At 49.0% G+C, this 20,930-nt stretch overlaps 5 protein-coding genes across 5 annotated transcripts; 2 read left to right on the top strand and 3 right to left on the bottom strand.

Annotated features, from left to right (window-relative positions):
* Window positions 1-294: 294 nt before the first annotated feature.
* Window positions 295-8,376, bottom strand: FPRO_10894 (uncharacterized protein; the record flags this gene model as incomplete). Its single annotated transcript, XM_031231907.1, has 9 exons — window positions 295-556; window positions 610-2,446; window positions 2,504-3,180; window positions 3,240-3,499; window positions 3,549-6,182; window positions 6,247-6,361; window positions 6,418-6,728; window positions 6,780-8,234; window positions 8,323-8,376. 9 exons carry the CDS (start codon window positions 8,374-8,376, stop codon window positions 295-297), a joined length of 7,605 nt encoding a protein of 2,534 aa, XP_031081897.1.
* A 647-nt stretch (window positions 8,377-9,023) lies between these two features.
* Window positions 9,024-12,150, bottom strand: FPRO_10895 (uncharacterized protein; the record flags this gene model as incomplete). The annotated part of the gene is made up of 4 exons (XM_031231908.1): window positions 9,024-9,180; window positions 9,231-9,587; window positions 9,639-11,748; window positions 11,841-12,150. 4 exons carry the CDS (start codon window positions 12,148-12,150, stop codon window positions 9,024-9,026), a joined length of 2,934 nt encoding a protein of 977 aa, XP_031081898.1.
* Window positions 12,151-12,728: 578 nt separating this feature from the next.
* Window positions 12,729-16,243, top strand: FPRO_10896 (uncharacterized protein; the record flags this gene model as incomplete). The annotated part of the gene is made up of 6 exons (XM_031231909.1): window positions 12,729-13,709; window positions 13,760-14,991; window positions 15,043-15,316; window positions 15,386-15,730; window positions 15,791-15,994; window positions 16,070-16,243. The coding sequence occupies 6 exons, from the start codon at window positions 12,729-12,731 to the stop codon at window positions 16,241-16,243; spliced, it is 3,210 nt and encodes a 1,069-aa protein (XP_031081899.1).
* Window positions 16,244-16,602: 359 nt separating this feature from the next.
* Window positions 16,603-18,268, top strand: FPRO_10897 (uncharacterized protein; the record flags this gene model as incomplete). Its single annotated transcript, XM_031231910.1, has 3 exons — window positions 16,603-17,170; window positions 17,224-17,340; window positions 17,394-18,268. 3 exons carry the CDS (start codon window positions 16,603-16,605, stop codon window positions 18,266-18,268), a joined length of 1,560 nt encoding a protein of 519 aa, XP_031081900.1.
* An 84-nt stretch (window positions 18,269-18,352) lies between these two features.
* FPRO_10898 (related to permeases-unknown function) lies at window positions 18,353-20,749 on the bottom strand (the record flags this gene model as incomplete). The annotated part of the gene is made up of 7 exons (XM_031231911.1): window positions 18,353-18,427; window positions 18,474-18,586; window positions 18,641-18,855; window positions 18,923-19,077; window positions 19,130-20,240; window positions 20,296-20,417; window positions 20,471-20,749. 7 exons carry the CDS (start codon window positions 20,747-20,749, stop codon window positions 18,353-18,355), a joined length of 2,070 nt encoding a protein of 689 aa, XP_031081901.1.
* Window positions 20,750-20,930: the final 181 nt, after the last annotated feature.

Genomic DNA, 20,930 nt, shown 5'->3' on the forward strand with positions numbered 1-20,930 from the left:
CCTTATTAGGCTAATAGTAAGAAAAAAAATTATTATTATTAAATTTAAGCTATATAATTAATTTAATTATATTAATAAAGAATTTAAATTATAATAATATTTATAAATATTTAAATATTTATATAAAAAATAAAATTAATATTAAAATTAATTTATTATTAAACTTTTATATTTTTATATTTTTATATTTTTATATTTTTATATTTTTATATTTTTAAACTATTTAATTACTTAAATAATTATTAACTATAAATATATTAGTAATTATTTTTTTAAGTCTTTTATTTTATCTCTTTAACTTACCTCTATTAATCGCTCAGTTAGTTCTAGGTAGTCACGGTTAACATCTTCCATTGATCCAAATGAACATGATCGCCATAAACCACTAAAACCCAATGACTCCAAAACCTCAGGCAGTGTGGACACTGAGCCAGGGGTTCTGGAGAATTGTTGCGTAGATGACAGCGCTCGCAAAAGAGTGTGTGCAGCTCTCAGGGTCGCTGAATTTTGGCTGTGTAGTAAAGTATCATCTAACAAAGAGCGAATGGCTCCAGCTCTGCTTTTGCGTCAGCTTTAGGACATCCAAGTATGTCGATTATCGAGACTCACAATTGGTCTACCACGATAGGGCGTTCGCTGGCAAGCTTGTTGAGCCAGTCCAGACTGCGCCTTTGTACGGAGTCTTCCACATACTGGAAGTCAACAAGCTCGATTGCTGTGATCAACAAGACCACATTATCCGGCATTCCCTCGAGATCCGGCGATTTGCGCATCCCATCAGCAAAACCAAGTTCATCAGCGTTAATACCAGCAGACCACAGACTGTCTTTAAATTCGTCATTCTCAACCGCACGGGCCGTCATGAGAGACAGATATGCTGAGGTCTGGGTCATCTCAGCCTTTTCCCGACCCTCCACATTCGCGGTCATCATCTCCAGGAAAGAAGACAAGACACGCATGGTGATTTGTCGTGTCATGGTATCAGTGAGTCCGCGCGCCAGACATGCACAGACCGCGAGGTGGAAGGTTTCTTCCTCGAAGTGTATACCATATATCTCTTCCAGGGGCAACGCAGCCTCGTCCAGTGGAGCTCGTCCTTGAAGAAGTAATGAGGCCATGCTGTCTCCTCGGAACTCTTCGCTAGTGCTTATATTCGCTAGCACTGCCTCAAGAAATTGTGCGGTACAGTTGAACAGAGTCGCAGGCACTAACCGCACAAGTGACATGGCTAGCCAGAAAAGCTGCAGACCATAGCGGGATGCTGATGGGAGTTTTGCCATCATTTTCGATAGCGAAGTGACGATAGAGACGAGCATTTCACTGTTGTGGTCCTCGCCAAACCGATTGACGCTATTCCTCAGAGCAACAAGTACTTGGTAGAGCAAATCATCATCGACCTCTTCCCGAGCCAAGCATCCCATGACCGCAAATGCACGTGGTTGAATAGCAGGATTGTTTTGGAAGGCCGTACTTGCAACTAGGCTCATCCACCTCGATCGCCAAGTATTAGCCAGGTCAACTGTTGGTGCAGCGACGGAGCAAATTTCAAAGAGAGCAGATGCGAGGTTTTCGGTCGCCGTCAACGCGGGACCTGCGTCTTGTGAAGTCGATACCGAGGCACCATCGCGAGGGAAGGTTGGCGGCGCCGTGAAAATGTCGCTACGAGGATCACATAGAAAATCTAGACTGGCTCGCAGTTTGCTAGATTTGGTATCATCCAGGCTGAACGACGTACATACGGCGTGGACCGTGTTGACAAGCAACCGGTAAACAAGTAAGCGAACCTCTTGAGTACCAGTGTTGGCCAACATGGTCACGATATGGAAGATCTCCGGGAGGAAAAGCTGAGATTGCACCCCGTTGTCGAACGACAGTGCCAGACAGAACCGAAGCAACACACAGATCTCAGACCAGACTGCGTTGTCTGGCAGGTATTTCGTGGGACGGAGCGATGATCGGTTGAGAGCTTTACGGAGCCTTGAGAGGATCTTGCCGCGCAAAGTCACAGTTCCAATACCAACCACAATAGACGCGATGATCTCCAAAGATTCGTCATGCGCGCTATAGCTCATTGCTGACTTCAGGAGCTCATCTAGGAAAACCTCGAGCAAGATTTCGTCTTGAATGATCCTTGGCCACACGGATTGTTCCAGGGCAAAGGTGAGTGAATGATCCTGGACAGTCACATCAATAAGCTTTCGAAAAAGAATTGCGACTCTCTCTCTCCCCTTCTCCCCGTCCAGCTCATTCGTGAGGATGTTGGTCCGCAAGCCAGGAAGCCAAGGCGCCATATAGGCAAGACTCAGAGGCTTCTGTTCATCCGGGAAGCTTTCCCAGCCCACGAAGAATTCTGTCAAAAAGTCTGACGTCAACTGAGGCTCGCTCAATGCCAACTCCTTACTGATGTCCACTACAAAACGGGTTGGATCTAAAGGAACCGAAACATCTAGAATAATGTTAGTTGTTACGTATGGAGACATTTTGATATTATCTTGAGTCTTACCTTTGGTGCAGACGATCCTTGAAGCAGAGCTGAATTTGAAGGCCCGGCAAAGTGCCCCAAGAAGATTGTAGGAAGACAGCCTTAGGATATGATCATGACTCGACAGGTTCGCCAGTGAAAGATTCAGGAGCGTGCCTGGCACATCTTGTGGCCTGATAAGGCGCTCGACAGATTTATGAGCCCTGTTATCCTTGCCATGTTTCGCCTTGGCACCCCGAATCGTCTGAAGCACATCTGACTTCTTTGGGCTCGTAAAGTACATCACGATCTTCCCATTGTCGGCTCGTAAGCCAAAAGCCGAATCATCTTCAGTCTGTATGGATGTTGGTGCTTCGTCAACTTCGCCCAACCGGAAGATGTCGTTCACGGTCGTGCCCAATCGAAATCCCGCGAAAATCTCTTGCTTTTTCGTGGTTGTTACTTGCACAAACTGACTGCCAACTTTAATGATTACTTCAATCTTACCCTTTGACTTTGACAAGCGGGTGATCGGTTGAAAGACATATCGTGTATCGGTCACGACACTGATTGTTTCCTTTGGCAGATGTAGCTGGCTAAGGTGAAAATGTGCTTGCAAGTCTTGGAGACTTCCTATCAAATGATATTCGACGTTTTTAGGGTTAAATACGCCGTTCTCATTTTTGGTGCACACCCTCAGCAGCCGTCGAAAGCACCGCCTGCAAGTGAGGTTAGCGTAGAAACTTGAGCCCGTCATCCTGAGAAGTCTTTAACTTACTTGAACGCACTGTTCATGTTGTAAACATAAATACGGCTAAGGTTTTGTGACAGCTCCGAGGGTGTTAGAAGTTCCAACTTCTTGAAAAGGTCATCCTGAGGCTCGTTGCGGCCATTATAGCAGGTCGCATCGATTAATATGCCAAAGGGCCTGTGCCACAACCTGCTGGCAATTTTGAGGTAGCAATACATTAATGTGTCATAGTCGATGCTCTCCGTCTCAATGTGGCGCAAAATGACGCAGATTATAGACAAGCCGTCCTGTTCATGTTCAGCCAATATTATTGTTAATCTAATGCTTCAGACTCACCTTGCTTTCGCCACCATCGTAAACAGCACGTGCCGTCAAGAATGACTCCGTACTTCGAAAGGCATTTCGGAGCATGAAATTCTGAAATCGAGAGTATAGTGGTGGGCTATTGGATGAGACTTGGGGTCTGTTCCACGAAACAGCAAGCGGTGGTGGACCAAGATTTGCAATCAGGTTTCTCAGCGGTTCCAAGACTGGTGATCTCCCACGGACAACATCCCCAGATGTCCTACCGTAATCTTTTCTCTCGCGTGAGATAAGCGTTTGGCGTACATGGTCCCAATGATCGTATAGGAAACGATGCAGCGCAACACAGGATCCAAAGTCGAACGATTCCGTAGTGCCTTGCACCTCCATCTGGTTGGGAGGAACCGATATCTCGCGAAGAAACGTTGTGACATGATAAATATTCTGTGTCAAGAAGTCATTAAGGGGAAACATGTATGGCTCTTTTGCTCCAAAAAGCACGTTATTGGCGAGGTTCTGAATGACCTTGGCAATAAGAAGTAAACCGCGCCGCATTTCTTTAGATGGTGCTGCCGACACGAGGCCCTCGACCTCAGGAGCAACGATAGCTGGGCAAAAGAATCGTAGGAAGATGAAGGCTCCCACGGCTGTGTACTTGGCATCGGGAAACCGTGGCATGACTGCATTTGATATGGTGTAGCAAATCTTTCGGAAGGCGGGTGGAATGTTGGAAGAAGACGCGCATATGTCGTCAATGAAAACCTTGGCCACAATACGCAGCTGTAGAGCATTCTTCTGTAGCTCCTCTGTCGAGCTGACTCTTGCAGGGTCAAGCTCTAGATCGAGATCCTTGGATGTCAGCATAAGCCGTTCCAAGACCTTTTGTAGCGTCGTTCGAATGTAGGAAGCACCCTTCCACTTGGCATAGACTGATAGCATCTTGGTTGCAACACATCCTCGTCGTAATATCTCAGCCTCGTTCTCGGTGTCTTCAATCTCTTGTTTGATGAGTGCCTCCAAAAGCTCAAAGATCATTCCTCGTTGTTCGAAAACAGTGAGAAGACAAATAGTGAGCTCATCCACCTCAGTGCTGGGGCAAGCAACGGCCATCGAGATGGCCAGGGAGAGATCATTGGTCAGTAACTCAAGTAGTTCCTCGTACTTCTCACTCACAGCCGAGTCAGTCAGGTTGCTAAACTCAGTGCCTTGGATCAGAATGTTGTAGAGGACCTTGACGAAGGCAGTGCGGATCTCAACATTGTCGTGATACCCAATATTCAGAGAGTGTTTGAGGCCAACGTCGATATTAGCACTAAGTAGATTGGACAGGATGGTGATGGCCAAATCTGAGTTTGATGCAGACTCTTCACGAAGCGTGACACTCAAATTCGTATCAGTCCTAGTCAGCTCCGATGGCTCATGGTTAAGCAAGGACAAGAAGCGGTTGAAATATGTATGAAACATTTGAGACTTCATCTCGCTCATCCCAGCATCAGTATGGCTTTCGGAGGGTTGCAACGGCAAACGAAAAGTCAAATCGGCCAGTGATTTCAAACAGGCCTTGTCAAGATCTTTCTGCACACGAGCCGTGTCATCCTGTCGGGAGCCAGGGCCATGCTGAGGCGAGCGAGGGCGAGCAATCCAGCCGAAGATATATTCAAGTAGTTGATTCCGAATGCGAACATCGTCCCGTAAGTTCAGGTGCTCTTTTCGCTTCGTAACCACTTCGCACAGGTGGCATACCCGGATCTTGACCCTCAGCGTATTCGGTGTATCGGTGACACCATCCAGGAACTTCGCAAAGTTAAGCGTCAGTGCACCCAGATGGACTGACGAGGCCGCGCCGAGGTCAGAAGGGCTTTCTAGTCTTTCCACAAGAGCCCGAAGTAGAGATGCGGCTTGCTCAGCAAATACCACCTCACTATCCTGATCTTTCTCAACGGGGGCCAGAGCTCCAGTGAATAATACTTCTAATTCAGATTCTAAGGCTCGGAATAGCGGGTAGTAAAGCGTAGGCGAGACTTCACTGGCAAGCACGTCTCGCATTGCTTCACGTACTCTCACATTGGCACAAGCTAAAAGCTGAATACTGAGTCTCAGATACCGTGTCAGGAGTGGTTCCTCGGAGTGCTCAGAAGAGACACGATCGATCCATCTTAGACCTCCAAGAGCAGGCTCTTCGAGAATAATTGCCTGGTCAGCGGTGCAAATGCCGCCCAATGATGCCAAGAATCCGGAATAGTTTCGCCACTCGGCCAGCGCTCTTCCATCCACGATCTCGACAGTTGATGTTGAGACATCCTTTGCAAGATGGAGCCAACGATCGAATGCGGTTTCCCAGGCGTTTACGATGCCTGTTGTTGGGAACTGCATGCGGCGCAGAAAACCCCTTACTCGCTTCTGGAATGCAACTAGTCCAGTGAACCGGAAGGCTGGAGAGGATATCTCGCGGTAGACTTCGGCATTGCGAAGCACGGATGCCGAAGTCTTTGCTGACTCAACGTGTTTGTCGACGATCAAGCACTCTTGAATGAACAATCCTGTGCAGGAAGTCACTAGTTGACAAGTTGTAATGCTGGCAGAACAAAGAGATATAAGAAGTGTCGTCTCAAGCTTGGAAGAGGCATTGATGACATCCGGTGCGTCTTCTGGTACTTTGGCCAGTTCCTGCAAGAGGTTAGCAGCCCATAACTATCACGAATAGCATTACTGGAGGTACAGAAACGCATACCGGGATGTTCTTAAGAAGTAGAAATCGTGCTTCAAGATAGTCTTGTAGATCGCGCAAGCTTTGGTCATCTTTCTTAGAGGTGACAGACTCACATAAAGCAAGCAGAACCTTGGAGCTTGGGGGTTTCGTTAGCAGGTTTGAGATTGGCTGAGCGTAGAGAAATGCGCTCACCTTCGACTCCAGATATCATCACGAAGTTCTTTTGTGCCGAAGCGGTGCCCAGTATCGAATTGGCGGTATGCCTCAAGATGTCCTTGGAAGAGTCGGCTTGCGACGCCAGTGGCAAGTTTACGCACGGCCGGGTTCTCGGACAATACGCAAAGAAGGAAGGACTTGAAGAAGCTATTATTTGAACCATCTTTTGACAGATCATCTAACAAGCGAGCTGGGGATGCATCCAAGAATTGGAGAATGCTGCAAATAAGTTCTGTCCTTTCACTCCCTTGTCGACCCGTCGTATTAACAGCCTTGGCATTCTCGGTCTAAGAAAGTCAGTTATAAACCGGCAGAAATGTGAAATCACTAATTCTCACCTCTAACTGTGTCCGCATGAAGGGTATTGCTGCATCAAATAGTTCGTGGTACCTAAGAGCGTATGGCTGCTGAGCGAAATATGTACAGCCCTGGACTGTAGCTAACTTGAAACTGCTTGGGGCATTTGAAGCGATACAGCTTTCAACAAAGCCGCTGACACTCGTATCGAGATTGAGGTGGGTCAAGCTCACAAAGGCTGCGGTCATCATGTCCTGATCAAAGAGTCCGTATTCTGATGCGGTAAGACGGCGAAAAACAGCATCGCGGACCTCATCCTGAACATCCAAGGCATAACTGACAAGCGCTGAGTCGCTTTCAACATCAAAATGTCTGGCAGCACGGAGCAGAGAAACTAGACAGTAAGCTGCTTGCTCGTTTCGATTGCGCGAAGCTTTTCTCAGCCCATCTAGAAAGGTAACTTTCTTCACCATGCTGCTGCTCTTTGCTTCGCGCATATTGCTCGCTACCTCAAAAACATCCGGCAAAAGGAAAAGTAGAGTGGTTTGGAGAGGGTAGAACAGACCCTTACGGCGTCCGTTATCTGTCGCAGCCTGTGCCATGTCAAAAAGCGTATCAGCTCCACCATCAAGTCGCTTGTGAAGCTGGTGAAGCTGCACGAACTCGCGGGGGAACCGATCCAGCCACCTCATGATCAGCAATGGAGAGACTACAGCAATGGTGTTTTGGTAAGGCTTTCGAAAGTGTAGGAAGCTTGAGCAGATCTCTTGTATAACTTGACCCAGCTTTGGGCCATCAACCCAGAAGAAAGAGAGCAATCGCAGAACGACGAGGGCTGCTCTCTCAGCATCTTGAGTAGATCCAGGCGCAGAGACGCCAGGTTGCGTAACAATACTAGTTCGAATAGTGTATATGACATTCCTTAAATAGTCGAAGGCAGCCGTCCAACTGGAAGTAGTGACATACTCGGTCACAGTCTTGATGTGGATGTCCATCTCCACCAACGTGTCTGCAAACCTCTCATCGCTTGGGGGGGAGCTATCGGCGTCGGAGGAGACAGAAGAGCTTTCGGGGCGAGTGACGGAGACATTGCGCGTCGAGACTTGGTCAAGCAGAGTCTGGGCTGGGAGTATACAGTTCTCGGGGATTGGTTCGAGGAGGTGCTTGAACGCGTCGAATAGGCGGCTCACCAGTACTTCGTCTAGCGAAGGAGGAGCCAGGGTCGGTTCTACATCTGCGTCCTGTGAGAGAGAGGCCCAATGGGAAGAACAGCAGTCTGCAATAACGGCAACGATGTAGAGCTCGGAGGCCAAGATATGGCTGGGGTGGTCGGCGACAGCTGGGTAAGGGCGAGCAAGGTCCTCGAGTAGAACCAGAAGCGACGCGATGACTGTGGATATGGATGTGTTTCCTAGCTCGACCAAGGTGGCTCTTGTAACGTGGAGGACATCGTCTTGCTGTAGGCTCTGGCCAGTGGTGCCAGCTCGATGGGGAAGCTATTGAAAGGTACCCAACGTCAGTCAACCTAAGCCACTAAGGGATCGATCGCAAGCTGCCTCGCGCATTGGATATGCAGATGCTTACTCTGGTAGCGAGCCTGTCGACAAGGCAGCCGACTAGGCTTGCGTCGCAATTCATGATCACGACAGCATTGAGCGTGGACACGCAGATTTGGGAGAGATCAAGTTGGGAGTCGCTCGTCCCTCTGACCTGACCGAGCAGGCATTGCCCAAGGGTCACTGCGTTCGTGCCAAACCCCGCGAACTGTCTCCACAGGGGTACCACGCATAGGGGAGCTCGCCGTTTTCAGACATCTACGACGTGAAAGGTATAGAACTGCAGTGGATACATCAGTACGGACCTTATTAAATGATTCTTTTATCATGAGGCTGAAGCGTAGGCACCTGGGCATTTTTAACATCAATTCAGTCTCCAGAAGTACATTACCATTTGCTTTATATCCCCCAATTCCTTACTCTGTCCTAGTTAAGTAGATTAAGCATCCAATTCACAAACTCACAACTGCACATACATATCTCAATGCAAGTCAAACCTCAAATACCAACGCCAGCTTCAGCACTTCAAGAGCTCAAGTACAATCCATTTGGGTGTTCATAATCAATAACTAGAGGCCAAACCCTCAAACTTCAATGCTCTCGTATATTCAATTTACCCCATCTTGAGTTGGTCATGCACAATACCGTATATAATGTACCTTGGCACGGATGATCAAACTCCAAAGTTTTGATAGAGAACTCATTCATTTCTCCGTCATCCCTACGCCTCTAGTTCCACAAACTACCTGTATGGCCGCCCATCTCGGTAGTTACCTCGAGAACCATGGCCTCCGGAGCCGTATCCTCCTGAGCCTCGTCCTCTATCATAGGATTGTCCTCCGTAGCCCTGATAACCGGAAGCACCGCGAGGTGGTTGGCGGCGGGCCTCTGTATTGGTTGTTATAGCCTGGAGCACCGCCGTGGCGGTTGTCGTACTGCTGGTTGTTGTAATAATGAGCTGGTGGGGGTGGTGGTGGTACACCGATCCCAAATCCAGGGGCTCCTGGTGGTGGAGGCACATGATGAGAAGCGGCCGGCGGAGGGTAATGGCCATTAGGCCGACCATATCCTCCTTGATGCCTGTCTTGCTGGGGCCCGCGCGACATACCAGGGCCATTGTAGCCACCTCGATTGTGGCCCCCTCGCCCGAAGCCGCCATTCCTGCCACCACGATTGGCTTTGTTCCGAATATCTTGAATGTCACTTTGTGTGAGAGCAGGCTTCGGAAGCTGAACCCCACGAAGCAGCATCGACTTGTGGGTTTGTGAAACGGAAGGCATATCGTAGTAGACGCTAGAGATGTTAGCCAAACAGAAACTGTGGGTTACGGGCACGGTGCCATACCTGACCGACCGATCATAGTCGAGATTGGGCATACCATTCCTCTCAAGAGGGTACTTCAATTCTTCGTGCGGGACATATCCCTCCTTCTTCTCGACCTTGCCCGACAAGCCGTCACTCTTTTTCGGGTTCAGCTTGAATTTGGAGTCCCCTTGTTTCTTAGAGTAGAATTTGGTTAGAACGTCATCGTACAGGCTCTCATGGGCTTCTGAGAAGATCAAAACATCTCTGCCCATTTCGTTACGTGCTGAATCCGCTGCACTGAGTTGCGGGTATTTTGCTTGAACGGCGGCTAGTAGGCGAGGCATCTCAATGAAAGGAAGTAAAGCAACACCCTGCCAAGCCATCTTCTTGCCATTGAGATCAATTTCGAAGTCCTCCGGATAGAAGTCAATGATGTTGCTTTCAGGGTTTAGCATGAGGTCGTGGAAAACCGCAGGAAGGGCATGGCGTGATGCAGCCGGCAAGACACTCATCAACTGCTCGAATGGCTTAGATATTCTGCCCTTCTCGAAGGAAATCTTCATCTTGTCGATGTCTTGAAAGTCAGCTGCAAATGGGGCATAATGATATGGGTAATACCACTCCCAAGAGGGGCACCCCTGGAAATAGTACAGCAAGACCCAAGCAAGGCCCTCAACATATGCCCGTGCGACCTCGTGACGAAACTCAATGTCTTGGGGGTCTTTATGGAATTTCTTCTCGTAGTATCGATCAGCATAGCCATCCTCCCAGAGACGCACATCATCAACGGGGCCCTCCTCTGCTGGGGCTGCTGGAGTTGGAGCATTGGATGTATCGGGAGTCGAGCCATCCCCTTCTTCGAGTGTTGATGCCTTTCGTTTTCCAAGAGCGGAAGCAGAATTTTGATCCGCTTCCGCTGGTTTCGTAGTTGATAGTGACTTCTGCGACTGGAGCTGGGCTTTGAGGACACTCGCAGCGCTCTTGTTGGCAACGTTCGCACCAGGCGCGCCACTGCGGTTCACAATCATGTCGTGCGTCAATCTCTGCTCGTTCGGTGCAGAAAAGGAGGTAATGGGTTGGAGTAGCACGTTGGCAGGGTTTTCGAGGCCATTGATCTTCTTGGGATGAGCAGGTCCACCCTGACGTCCGCCTCGGCCGTTGTTCTCATTCTGCAGCTTTCTCCGCTTGAAGTTGGCCTCGCGCCGGTCTTCCTGTTCTTTTCGCCGCTTGAAGATGCCGTCTTCTTGTTTGGCCAACCCGCTCAGAATCACCTGCGCTCTTTCAAGATCGATATGTCCGTCTTTGGTTACGTAGCCACCCATAATAGGCAGGTTGTCTTTCCAGATTTTGGTTAGGGTATCAATTCCATGCTCTCGAATTTCCAGGGCTGGAAGATGCGGTAAGAAATCGTTACCTACGAAACAGCACATGAAGATCCAATCGTCAACAGCACGTTCCACGTCGAAACGGAAGGGCAAATTAGGGACGCTGAGCTCAACTTCGAGGTATTCTCGCAATACAGCGACATGAAGCCAGATGAAAGGTTTGAGGGCGACACCTTTGTCCTTCTCGTCGTGTTCGCCATCTTTCTTCTTTTCTTCGCCGCGGCAATTCTGAGCATCATGTCCTTTCTGGCCACAGAGCTTACACAAACGAGCCTTCTGTTCCTGAAAGAAGACGTCTTCTCGGAGGACACGGAAATGAGGTTCATGGGTTGCAAGCCCAAGCATGATAAGATCGGCATCAAGACCATATATCACATGCCGAGTGTTGGGGTCATGGTCTGGTGATGCCCGCTGGGACCGAACAAAATTCATGATCTTGTGCTCTCCCTCCCCGGGAACAGTAGCATCAGAAATGATGATTTTGAGTTTCGCCCAGCCGGGATCCGTGTTGAGTTTGTACTGACACCAATACCTCAGGCTGAGGGCGAGAGTGTCCATGAAAGGCGTTCCAGGTGTGATCGAGTTTGAGTCGAATGCCTTTTTTAGGACAGTCTCTTCACTTTCGGCAGTCAAATTACCACCATTCTGTTGTTTCAGAAGTTTGATAAGTTCTTGCTTGTCCTTCTCCTTCTCTTGGGCTTCTTGTGCGGAACGGAATCGTCTTGACCGTTGCTGGTTCATCTTTGCTCGAGGTGCAACACCATCTATGGGGGTTTGTTAGCTTTTAACAAATTAATACATGCATAGCTCCGGCCAAAGGGCCGAAACTGAGCTAGGAAAAAATGACCCAACATACCAACTGCAATCATGAGTATTTTTCGGGGCCGAACCATATTCACCACGCGATCGGTATATCTGAACACTTCCATCATCATTTCCTCCTCATCTTTGGGAGCTGGTCGATCTTCAGGATGAGAACAAGGATGAACGATGCCGTTCATGTCGAGATACAGGTTATCGAACTCTTCGCCGTTCGGGTTTGGGCGAGTCGTGTCAACAGGAATCGTGGAGCCATCTTCCATGGTAAGGGGCTGATCCTCAATTACCGGTGAGATAATCTTAGGATATCTGGAAGAAAGCCATCGGAAAGCCGCGGGAATACCCATAGTAGCGATCCTGCGGAAGTCGACTTTTCAGAAGTTTGTGGTGAGCTCGTTGCGCGAACAGACTCCGGGTGAACAAAGACAATGCGGTTACAAAACCTGGGATTCAATGAATAAATGCCTCTCACAGGACGTGTCGCATCAATGAGCCGAGGTGATAACGCATTAAGGCCAGGCGAATAGGTTCCCCAGTGGTCGTTTGAAGGAAGACGAAAATTATGTGTAGGATAGAGGCTGTCGCTTTTCGAATCGCGACATGATTCTTTGACTGCTAGCTCGGACCCTGAGCCACACCGTTATACAAGTGAGTGGATATCTGTGGCTTCAGAGTGGAGCCTCAAACCCCATTTATTGAATTGCATCTTGATCGGGAATTATGCAGCAATTGAGTTAGCTTGCCAGTTCCCCATCTTCTCCTGATAAGCTGGCCAGAATTAAGAAGCCAATACCTGGCGTCGACTAATTAGGATAGCTTCCTAGTGATCTTCACCAACAGAAAAGACGTTATTAACAGTCGCCGGAAGGGCTCCATGCAACCTCTCAAATCCCTTTGAGCCATATGGCATTGAGGCGCCACAATCATGTTCTCTATTGCCAGTGCCCCGGCGAAACAATCGGTTGGTGAGACCATCGACGTTCTAAGCGGTCGCCTCAGTTCAGCAACTTTGCTAGAAGACCGAAGAGCTGCAATTCTGGGTCTTCGCAGCTTCGCCAAAGATTATCCAGCTTCTGTAGCTTCGGGTGCCTTACGAGGTCTAATAGGAAGTCTAAGCAAAGACGGCGAAGATGTCGACACCGTCAAAGTGGTACTCGAGACGTTGTTAATGCTCTTCAACCCTAATGAAGATAGTCCTGAAGCTTCGGAGGAGATCGCCCTGTGGTTGGCCGACGAGTTCACTCAACGCCAAGAGAACATTACGTTACTGCTCGACTTCCTCGAAACAAACGATTTCTATTCCCGTCTGTATTCTTTGCAATTACTAGCTGCCATACTTTCGGCACGTACAGAACGCACCGAGGAGTGTATCTTCACCGCTCCCCTTGGTATACCGCGGCTGGTTTCCGTCCTCGATGACCAACGCGACGCTATACGCAACGAAGCTATTGTTCTCCTGACCTACCTCACACCGACATCGATCGAAATACAGAAGCTGGTGGCTTTTGAGAATGCTTTTGAGAGATTGTTTGCCATTATCGAAGCCGATGGAGCTCTCGTAGAAGGAGGTCGCACTGTTGAGGACTGCCTGATCCTTTTGGCCAACCTCCTTCGGTCAAACAGCTCAAACCAGGCCCTGTTCCGGGAGTCGGGTTGCATGAACCGCTTGGCGGATTTATTAGGTCGAGTTCTGAAACCTCAAACTGATGGATCTGAAATCGCTTCGTGGGCAGCAGCGCAACGAAACCGAAATGTCTATGCTTTCCTCGCCGTTATTCGTTTATTTGTTGTCAGGGGCTCCGCAGGTACCTCATTGAATCAAACAGCTATATGGAAACATGGTCTTGCCTACCACATTCTACAACTGGCCTTCAGCCATGAAGCGCAAACACAAATCAAGGCCGAGGTTCGATAATTTGATTGCTACCGGAAGGCCATTTCGTTGACATCATATAGGCTCTTGTCACTTGTGGTGATGTGATTCGGCAAAATGCACCTCTTCAGGAGGCATTTGCTCAAATGATGGTTTTGGCTCCTCTGGCTAAGAATGGCACGGCTGATGGACAGGCCAGCCAAGGCGAAAAGGTGTTCGTTATCGACGGCTTATTAGACCTGACATTGTGTCTACAGGACCTCCAAGAATTCGACGTTCGTTTTGCGGCGGCTGAGTGCTTGCAAGCTTATTTTTCACATCACCCAGCTGTAAGACTGCACTTTCTTGGCCGCGCCATTGAAGGACATCAATCCGGGGCCAACGAGTCTTCCAACGTTTTGACAGTTCTTCTGCAGCCTCCAGTTGAGTCCTCGGATCCATACAGGCAATGGTTCGCTGCTGTGATCACTTTCCATCTCTTGCATGAAAACTCGGAAGCCAAGTCAGAAGCCTTGGGCTTGACCGAAGGTGATTCGGAAGACGGGGAAGAGGTTGTGACTGCCATCCAAACTCTTTCAGCTCACGTTACGTCAGGCCTTCGTAGAGGCGACGATACGCGGGTTTTGGTCGGTTATCTTATGCTACTCTTGGGCTGGCTTTTTGAGGACCTCGATGCAGTGAACGACTTTCTCGCCGAGGGAAGCAATGTTCAAAGCCTGATTCAAGCTGTTTCACAACCTCCAACCATAGGCGGGGGCGAGATCGTTCAGGGACTATGCACGATGTTGCTTGGTATTGCTTACGAATTCTCAACAAAAGACTCACCAATTCCAAGAGCAACATTACTCTCTATCTTAACGGCTCGCATAGATCGAGATGTATACCTAGATCGCCTATCGAAACTTCGCAGCCACCCTTCTATTCGTGATTTCGAAGTCTTGCCTCAAAAGCTGGACGCTTCGTCTCCAGGGCGACTCCCCGATGTCTTCTTCGACAGGGAATTTGTTGAGTTCTTCAAGGACAACTATAGCCGGATAGCACGTGCTATTGACAGAGAGCCCGGCATGGAAATATCTGTCGTCACCAACGGTGTTCAGAAAGGTGTTTCAAGGGAACTTGTAGACTCTCTCAGGAGCCAGGTCGAGGAAAAGCAGAATACTGTGAACGAGATCCAGGAAAAGCTAGCAGTACTTCAGGGGCAGTTAGGACAGGAACAGGCGGATCATCGCAGATCAAAGGAAACCGCTGCTCTAGAAATGCAACGGGTCAAAACCGTGAATGAAGGGTTACAAAAGCATCATAGCGAAGAGCTGCGGTAAGTGCCACCATTATCGACTTGTATTGACCCTACTGAAAACGGCTACAGGAAGCTTCAGGGCCAATTGGCGTCCAAGGAGAATGATCAGCGTAAGCAGGTTGCTCAATTACAATCTCAATATTCGATTAAGGAGAACGAGTATCAAAAGCAAATTGCTCAGCTGTGTTCACAGCAAACAGCACAAGAAAATGATCATCAGAAGCAGCTCGAACTAGTTCGGAAAGTGGCCGAGGCCGAAGCAGAGAAGATTAGACGAAGGACGGATGCGGAAGTGGCAGATCTCAAAGCGAACATCAGTCGTCTCGAAGTTGTTCTGATGAAGGTGCGTGCCTGTTATCCCAGCCGTTACGTTGTGTACGAGTGTAGTCGGCTAACATTGGCTTAAACATAGTCCCAAAAGGAGTACAATGCACTACAGCTGCAACGCAAGAACGAGATAGATATGCAAAGAGAGAAATATGAGAAGGTGCTAGGGCATCTTCGTCAGGAATACGAAGACTTCAAGACCCAGTCTAAGGCTAAAGCAGATGAGAAACAGGCCAAGTTCAAAGAGGAATTGCAAGGCCTCTGCGATAGAAAAGATGCCGAGATAGACGCTTATCGAGACCAGAGTCAGGTGGACCTGGAGCAGCAGAAATTGAAGACCAAGGAAGCAGAAGAGAAGTGCCAGAGCTTCAAGAAGCAGCTCAGCGGAGGAGACGCTGGAAAGAAGGGCTTGGAGGCTAAGCTCAGGAATGTAAGGGATTATCAATCTGTCTTGATCGAACATAGTCAACAAAACTCACATGTCTCGCAGATGGAATCGGAACTGTCAGCTGCCAACAAAGCAAAGGACGCAGCCGAGAAGCAACTATCAGAATTGAAGGAGGCAGCAAAAGAGGAGGCCAAGAAGGCTAGAGAGGCGACTGAGAAGAAGCTGCAGGAGTCAAATGAGGCCAGAGAGACCACTCAGTCCGAACTTGATGACCTCCTGATGGTATTTGGCGATTTGGAGGAAAAGGTGGCCAAATATAAGGCAAGTCAAGAAACGCGGTGCTCATATTTGCATGCTATATACTAACTGACTTGACTACAGGCTCGTCTCGTTGAGCTTGGAGAAACTGTATCAGATGGCGAAGACGATGATGGTGAGGAAGACGACGACGACGACGATGACAACGACAATGAAGGAGAAGAAGACGGCCAAGAGTCTGAGAATAACGACGACGAAAAGGAAGAGACGAAACAGAAGCCGAAAGCTGAAAAATAAAAAATAAAACTACATCGGCAAAGTCGTCAAACAGTCAGACAGAGATATATGCGATATACCCCCTTACAGACATATCATATATATTAACAGCAAACACCTCGCTGATTGCATCTGGATGATCACCTCGCCATGCGTTTGCAAAGCCTTTGCCAACTTTCTACCTATCATGACCCAAAAAAAAATTCCCCAACAGGGCATAGCCTTCTCCAATCACCGTGATCCCACAAAATATTCTCCAAGCTAAGGTTGGCTAACTTGGTGCAAACCAAACCAAACCAACATTCAATACTGGCCACTCGAGTTCTTGATTCAACTTGGTTTGATCTTGCCTGGCCTTGCATTCTAGTGAAAAGGGGAAAATGTCTACTCACGAATCTGTCTCTGATGAGGGCGAATGGCTCGACCTGGAGTCTGATGAGGAGTCAATCCCCATTACATCCTTCTTCAGTGCCCAAACCTTCCCTACCGTTGCCGCTATGCTCGAGGATAGCAGCAAGAACCATGGTTTCAGCTTTGCCGACTATGTCCAAAAGCTTCGGCTTGACTTTCACGGTGCTGTCAAGCTCGTCAACTTTGTTCGTGATAATGTAAAGAATGGCACACCATTGCCCAAGGAGATTTCTGCAAAAGACCTCGAAGACGAGAAGTACCTTCAGCCTGTTCTGGAGAACGATGCTCTCATCTTTTCTCTGGACGAAGTATTGGAGAACATTACCAACGACCACGCAGGTGGATCCAACGATGGAAATCTCAAGGCCCGTAACAGGGAACTGGAGGAGGAGCTCGAGAAGCTCAGAGATCAATTTGCCAGCTACCGTTTGACAGTTCAGCAGACACTCGATAAGCGATGGGGCGATGATATCGAGACGGCTGCAACGGAGAAGAAGGATGACTCTACCTACTACTTTGAGTCTTACGCTGCACATGGTACATCCCACCACTTATCGATATCTTGATCTGTTTATACTGACTGTATCCAGAAATTCACGAGACGATGCTAAAAGATGCCGTACGAACCGATGCGTATCGTGACTTCATCTACAATAATAAGCACATCTTCAAGGACAAGGTCGTCCTCGATATCGGATGTGGCACCGGTAAGCCTGGATATGATCCCGTTCTTGATTCAACACTAAAGGTTTTGACCTAGGTATCTTGAGCATGTTTGCTGCAAAGGCTGGCGCTAAACAAGTCATTGCTGTTGACAAGTCAGACATCATTGTCAAGGCTAGGGAGAACATTTTCCACAACGGTCTGTCCGATGTTATCACAACTCTCAAGGGCGCCATTGAGGATGTCAAGCTGCCTGTAGACCAGGTTGATATTATTGTCAGCGAGTGGATGGGCTACTGTCTACTCTATGAGGCTATGCTTCCAAGTGTCCTGTATGCTCGAGACCGTTACTTGAAGCCTGATGGTATTCTCGCGCCCAGCTCTGCCACAATCTGGATTGCCCCCATCGCAGACCCCGAGTATGTTTCGGACCACATCTCTTTCTGGAGAGATGTTTACGGCTTTGATATGAAGACTATGCAAGAAGGTATCTACGAAGAGGCCCGTGTTGAGGCCATGCAACAAAGTTCTGTCTGTGGTGAACCCTACCCCTTCAAGGTGCTTGATCTCCACACCGTCAAGACCGAGGATCTTCAGTTCAGCGCCAAGTGGTCATCGAAACTCACCCGTGAGGTCGAGAATGTTGACGGGTTCCTCATTTGGTTCGACAACTTCTTCACGACATCCAGAAGCGACCCGTTACCCCCTGCCGAGACAACACCGGAGACCTGGGACAAGAAAGACCAGGGAGGCGTCGCGTTCACCACTGGTCCTTCTGGCACTGTCACACACTGGAAGCAGGGCCTTCTTCTCGCTCCTCCAGAGGCTAAATCATCTGCCAAGTCGCCCCAGAGTCTCTCTGGGGATATCGTTTTTGCGGCAGCTGATGACAATGTCCGAGCGCTAGTTCTCAGGGCCTCTTGGACCGATTCTGAGGGTGTTTCAAGGAAGCACTCATGGCAGCTGAAATAGACGCTTCTTTTATCAGGTTTGGACACGGCCAGCAAAGTCTGAGAAGATGGTGCCTCCACGAATCGAATATGGTACGCGATGCAGTCACAGATGAGGAACATTCAGGCCCTGCAGCAAGAGGTTTACAATGCTCAGGAAACCCTCGCCAAGAATGAATCCCTAAAGGGGTCAGGATGGTGCGACATGGAATGGACAAGACACGTACCGAAGCAAGGATGATTAGAGGGGTCTGCGTCCGTCGCGCGATATGAGTCCAGTACCATGCAAACAGACCGCCAACGGTTCGAGCCAGCGTGAAAGACGGGACGTTATACATGCCTTATCAGGTGTCAGCGATAGTATCTCTCTCGGGGTCACATATAGTCAACTTACCAACGGCGACAGCAATGCCACCAGGAATCAGAGGTCGCCATCTCTTACCGATAGCGAGCGTTCTGGCGATAGTAGCAACTGCGAATAGAACCGCAGCTCCAATGGCCCATTCCTTGACACGATATGGTAGCCCAGAACCTGTGACAAGCCTTGCAGTGAATATCCAGACGTAGGCGGTTGGTACCTGGAAGAGATCACCAGGAATGGTATATACGCTGCATTTCAGCTGTGTCAGCCAGGTCCTCTTTCAAGTGTGAGATGGCGAAGTGATAGGTTACCCACCTCGTGTAGACACGGTAGATGAATGCACTCAGAACAGCACCGACGCTTGCTCCAATGACTTGACCCCAGAATTGGGCTTTCGGAGCTGCTCCCAGTAAGTGCCCAGTTTTCAGGTCCTGCATGAGATCGCCAGCTTGCAAAGCACCAGCTTCAGACTGTGGCGGGTTAGAACGTTCGCCTGGATTTGTAGGTATAGGGATTACTTACCACAGCACCAGCGATCAGGTTGATCAAGACACTGGACTTGTGAGTCTGAGGGATGATAAAGGCAAAGAACAGCTGCGCGAGTTTGCTAATGCCAGATACGGGGTTCAGATCCGTCTCACCGAGCGCCCTAACTCCCATGATACTTAACACCAGAGCCATGAGAACAGCAATGGTGGTGGCATAGAGTGGTACAAGGTCACCAAAGACAAAATGAATAGTGAGGACGCACAGAGCTATTGAAGCAAGAAGGCCGATCGTTACCATACAGGGCCCAATGCGCTGGTGGGGAGGAGCATCCTCCTCATCGTCATCACGGACTGGGGCATATTCACCAGCTCCATAGCGGCTCTGAGCAGCCTCAGTCTCGTTACTCAAGAGTGGTGAATAGCCATGGCTCAGGTTCTTCCACAAGCCAGAGACGCCATGTTCCTGTACTCTCTGACGTAAGGAAGACATAATCCCAGTAACCTGTTGGCTGGTAAAGATTCCGCGGAGGCCAACGTAAGCAAGGCTGACGATTGCATCCGCCAGCATAATAGCCAACGAGACCCAAATGATCCATCCCTTGCTACCATGCTCCCAATCATCAACATCTCCAGGCGCCCAACCCCGAGATTTGGCCAGAGGGCTGAGGATTCCCCAGCCAACTACAGCGCCAAGAAGCATATGCAGCGTCGTTTCGGTCCCCATTATGATTCCCTGGCCGATATAAGCAAAGCTGGGGTTGAATGTCCAGAGCCATGTGTGAGCTGCGGCAGAACCAAAGATTGGCAAATTGCGCAGTATGGGGAAAAAATATGTCGCCAGAGTATAAAGCCCAGAGCCGCCAAAACACAAAAGTAGCAGTTTAATATTGGCTCTCCAGTCTCCTTTGTCCGACACGTCATGCCCGGCATTCTGTTGATGCTCCTGGTCCGCAGCAGCCCGGCCAATGGCGTCTGGTTGAAGAGGCTCGTCACGAGGAACGAGACTTGCAAAGCCGCCTTTAGCAGCAGCGTCAAGCTCGTCCTTAGTCGATTGGCGGCCTTGTCCGTGTAATACTGAAATCAGCACGGCTGTACTGAACCCACTGGGAAATTTGAGGCGCTCTCGAATGATGACTTGCTTGCGTCTGGTGGGTATCAGCAAGATTGAAGCAGAAAGATATGGATCATACAATGGCTTACAGGGGAACAGCAAAGACGACGCCAAAGTAGCAGAGTCCCAGAGACCAGATGATGAGCTGCCAGGTACTCAGATTGATCGGGCCTTGCTCATCCTGAGCCAAAAGGTAGTTCAGTGCCGGGATCTGCCTCGCAGTCAGAACAATCTCTTGGTATAATATGAGTCAAGATGGCATACAACACCAACAAAGCCGCATCCCAGTGGCATGATAGCCATGCCACAAGCTACGCTCTGGAGCAATACGTTCTCAACAGGAGAAAATGGAAACCTTAGATGCGGTGCAAGGAGCCTAAAAATTCCAAAGCCCATGAGACTCGCAGGCATTGACATGATGGAAACCCATCCTGTCTGCAAGCCAAAGTACATATTGGAGAAGCAGATGATGGTGCCAACTGCGAGGCCAGCTACAACGCCTCGCAGCGTGAAACTTCGCCCTGGAATCACACGTGTCGTCATTTCTTTCTTGGCTGTGAGCAGCTAATGGATGACGATGTTTAGATTCAGAGACGCGTTTGTTTGGGGGATGGTTGTGAGGCTGAGTGAGATGAGACAGGTACTAGGTAGGCACCTACCTTAGCTAACTGTATTACCAAGCGAACCAGCCCCCACATTCCGATTTTCGGGGAGACTTTCCGCT

Source organism: Fusarium proliferatum (assembly GCF_900067095.1).
Source record: "Fusarium proliferatum ET1 genome assembly, contig: FPRO_scaffold005, whole genome shotgun sequence".
NCBI lineage: Eukaryota > Fungi > Ascomycota > Sordariomycetes > Hypocreales > Nectriaceae > Fusarium > Fusarium proliferatum.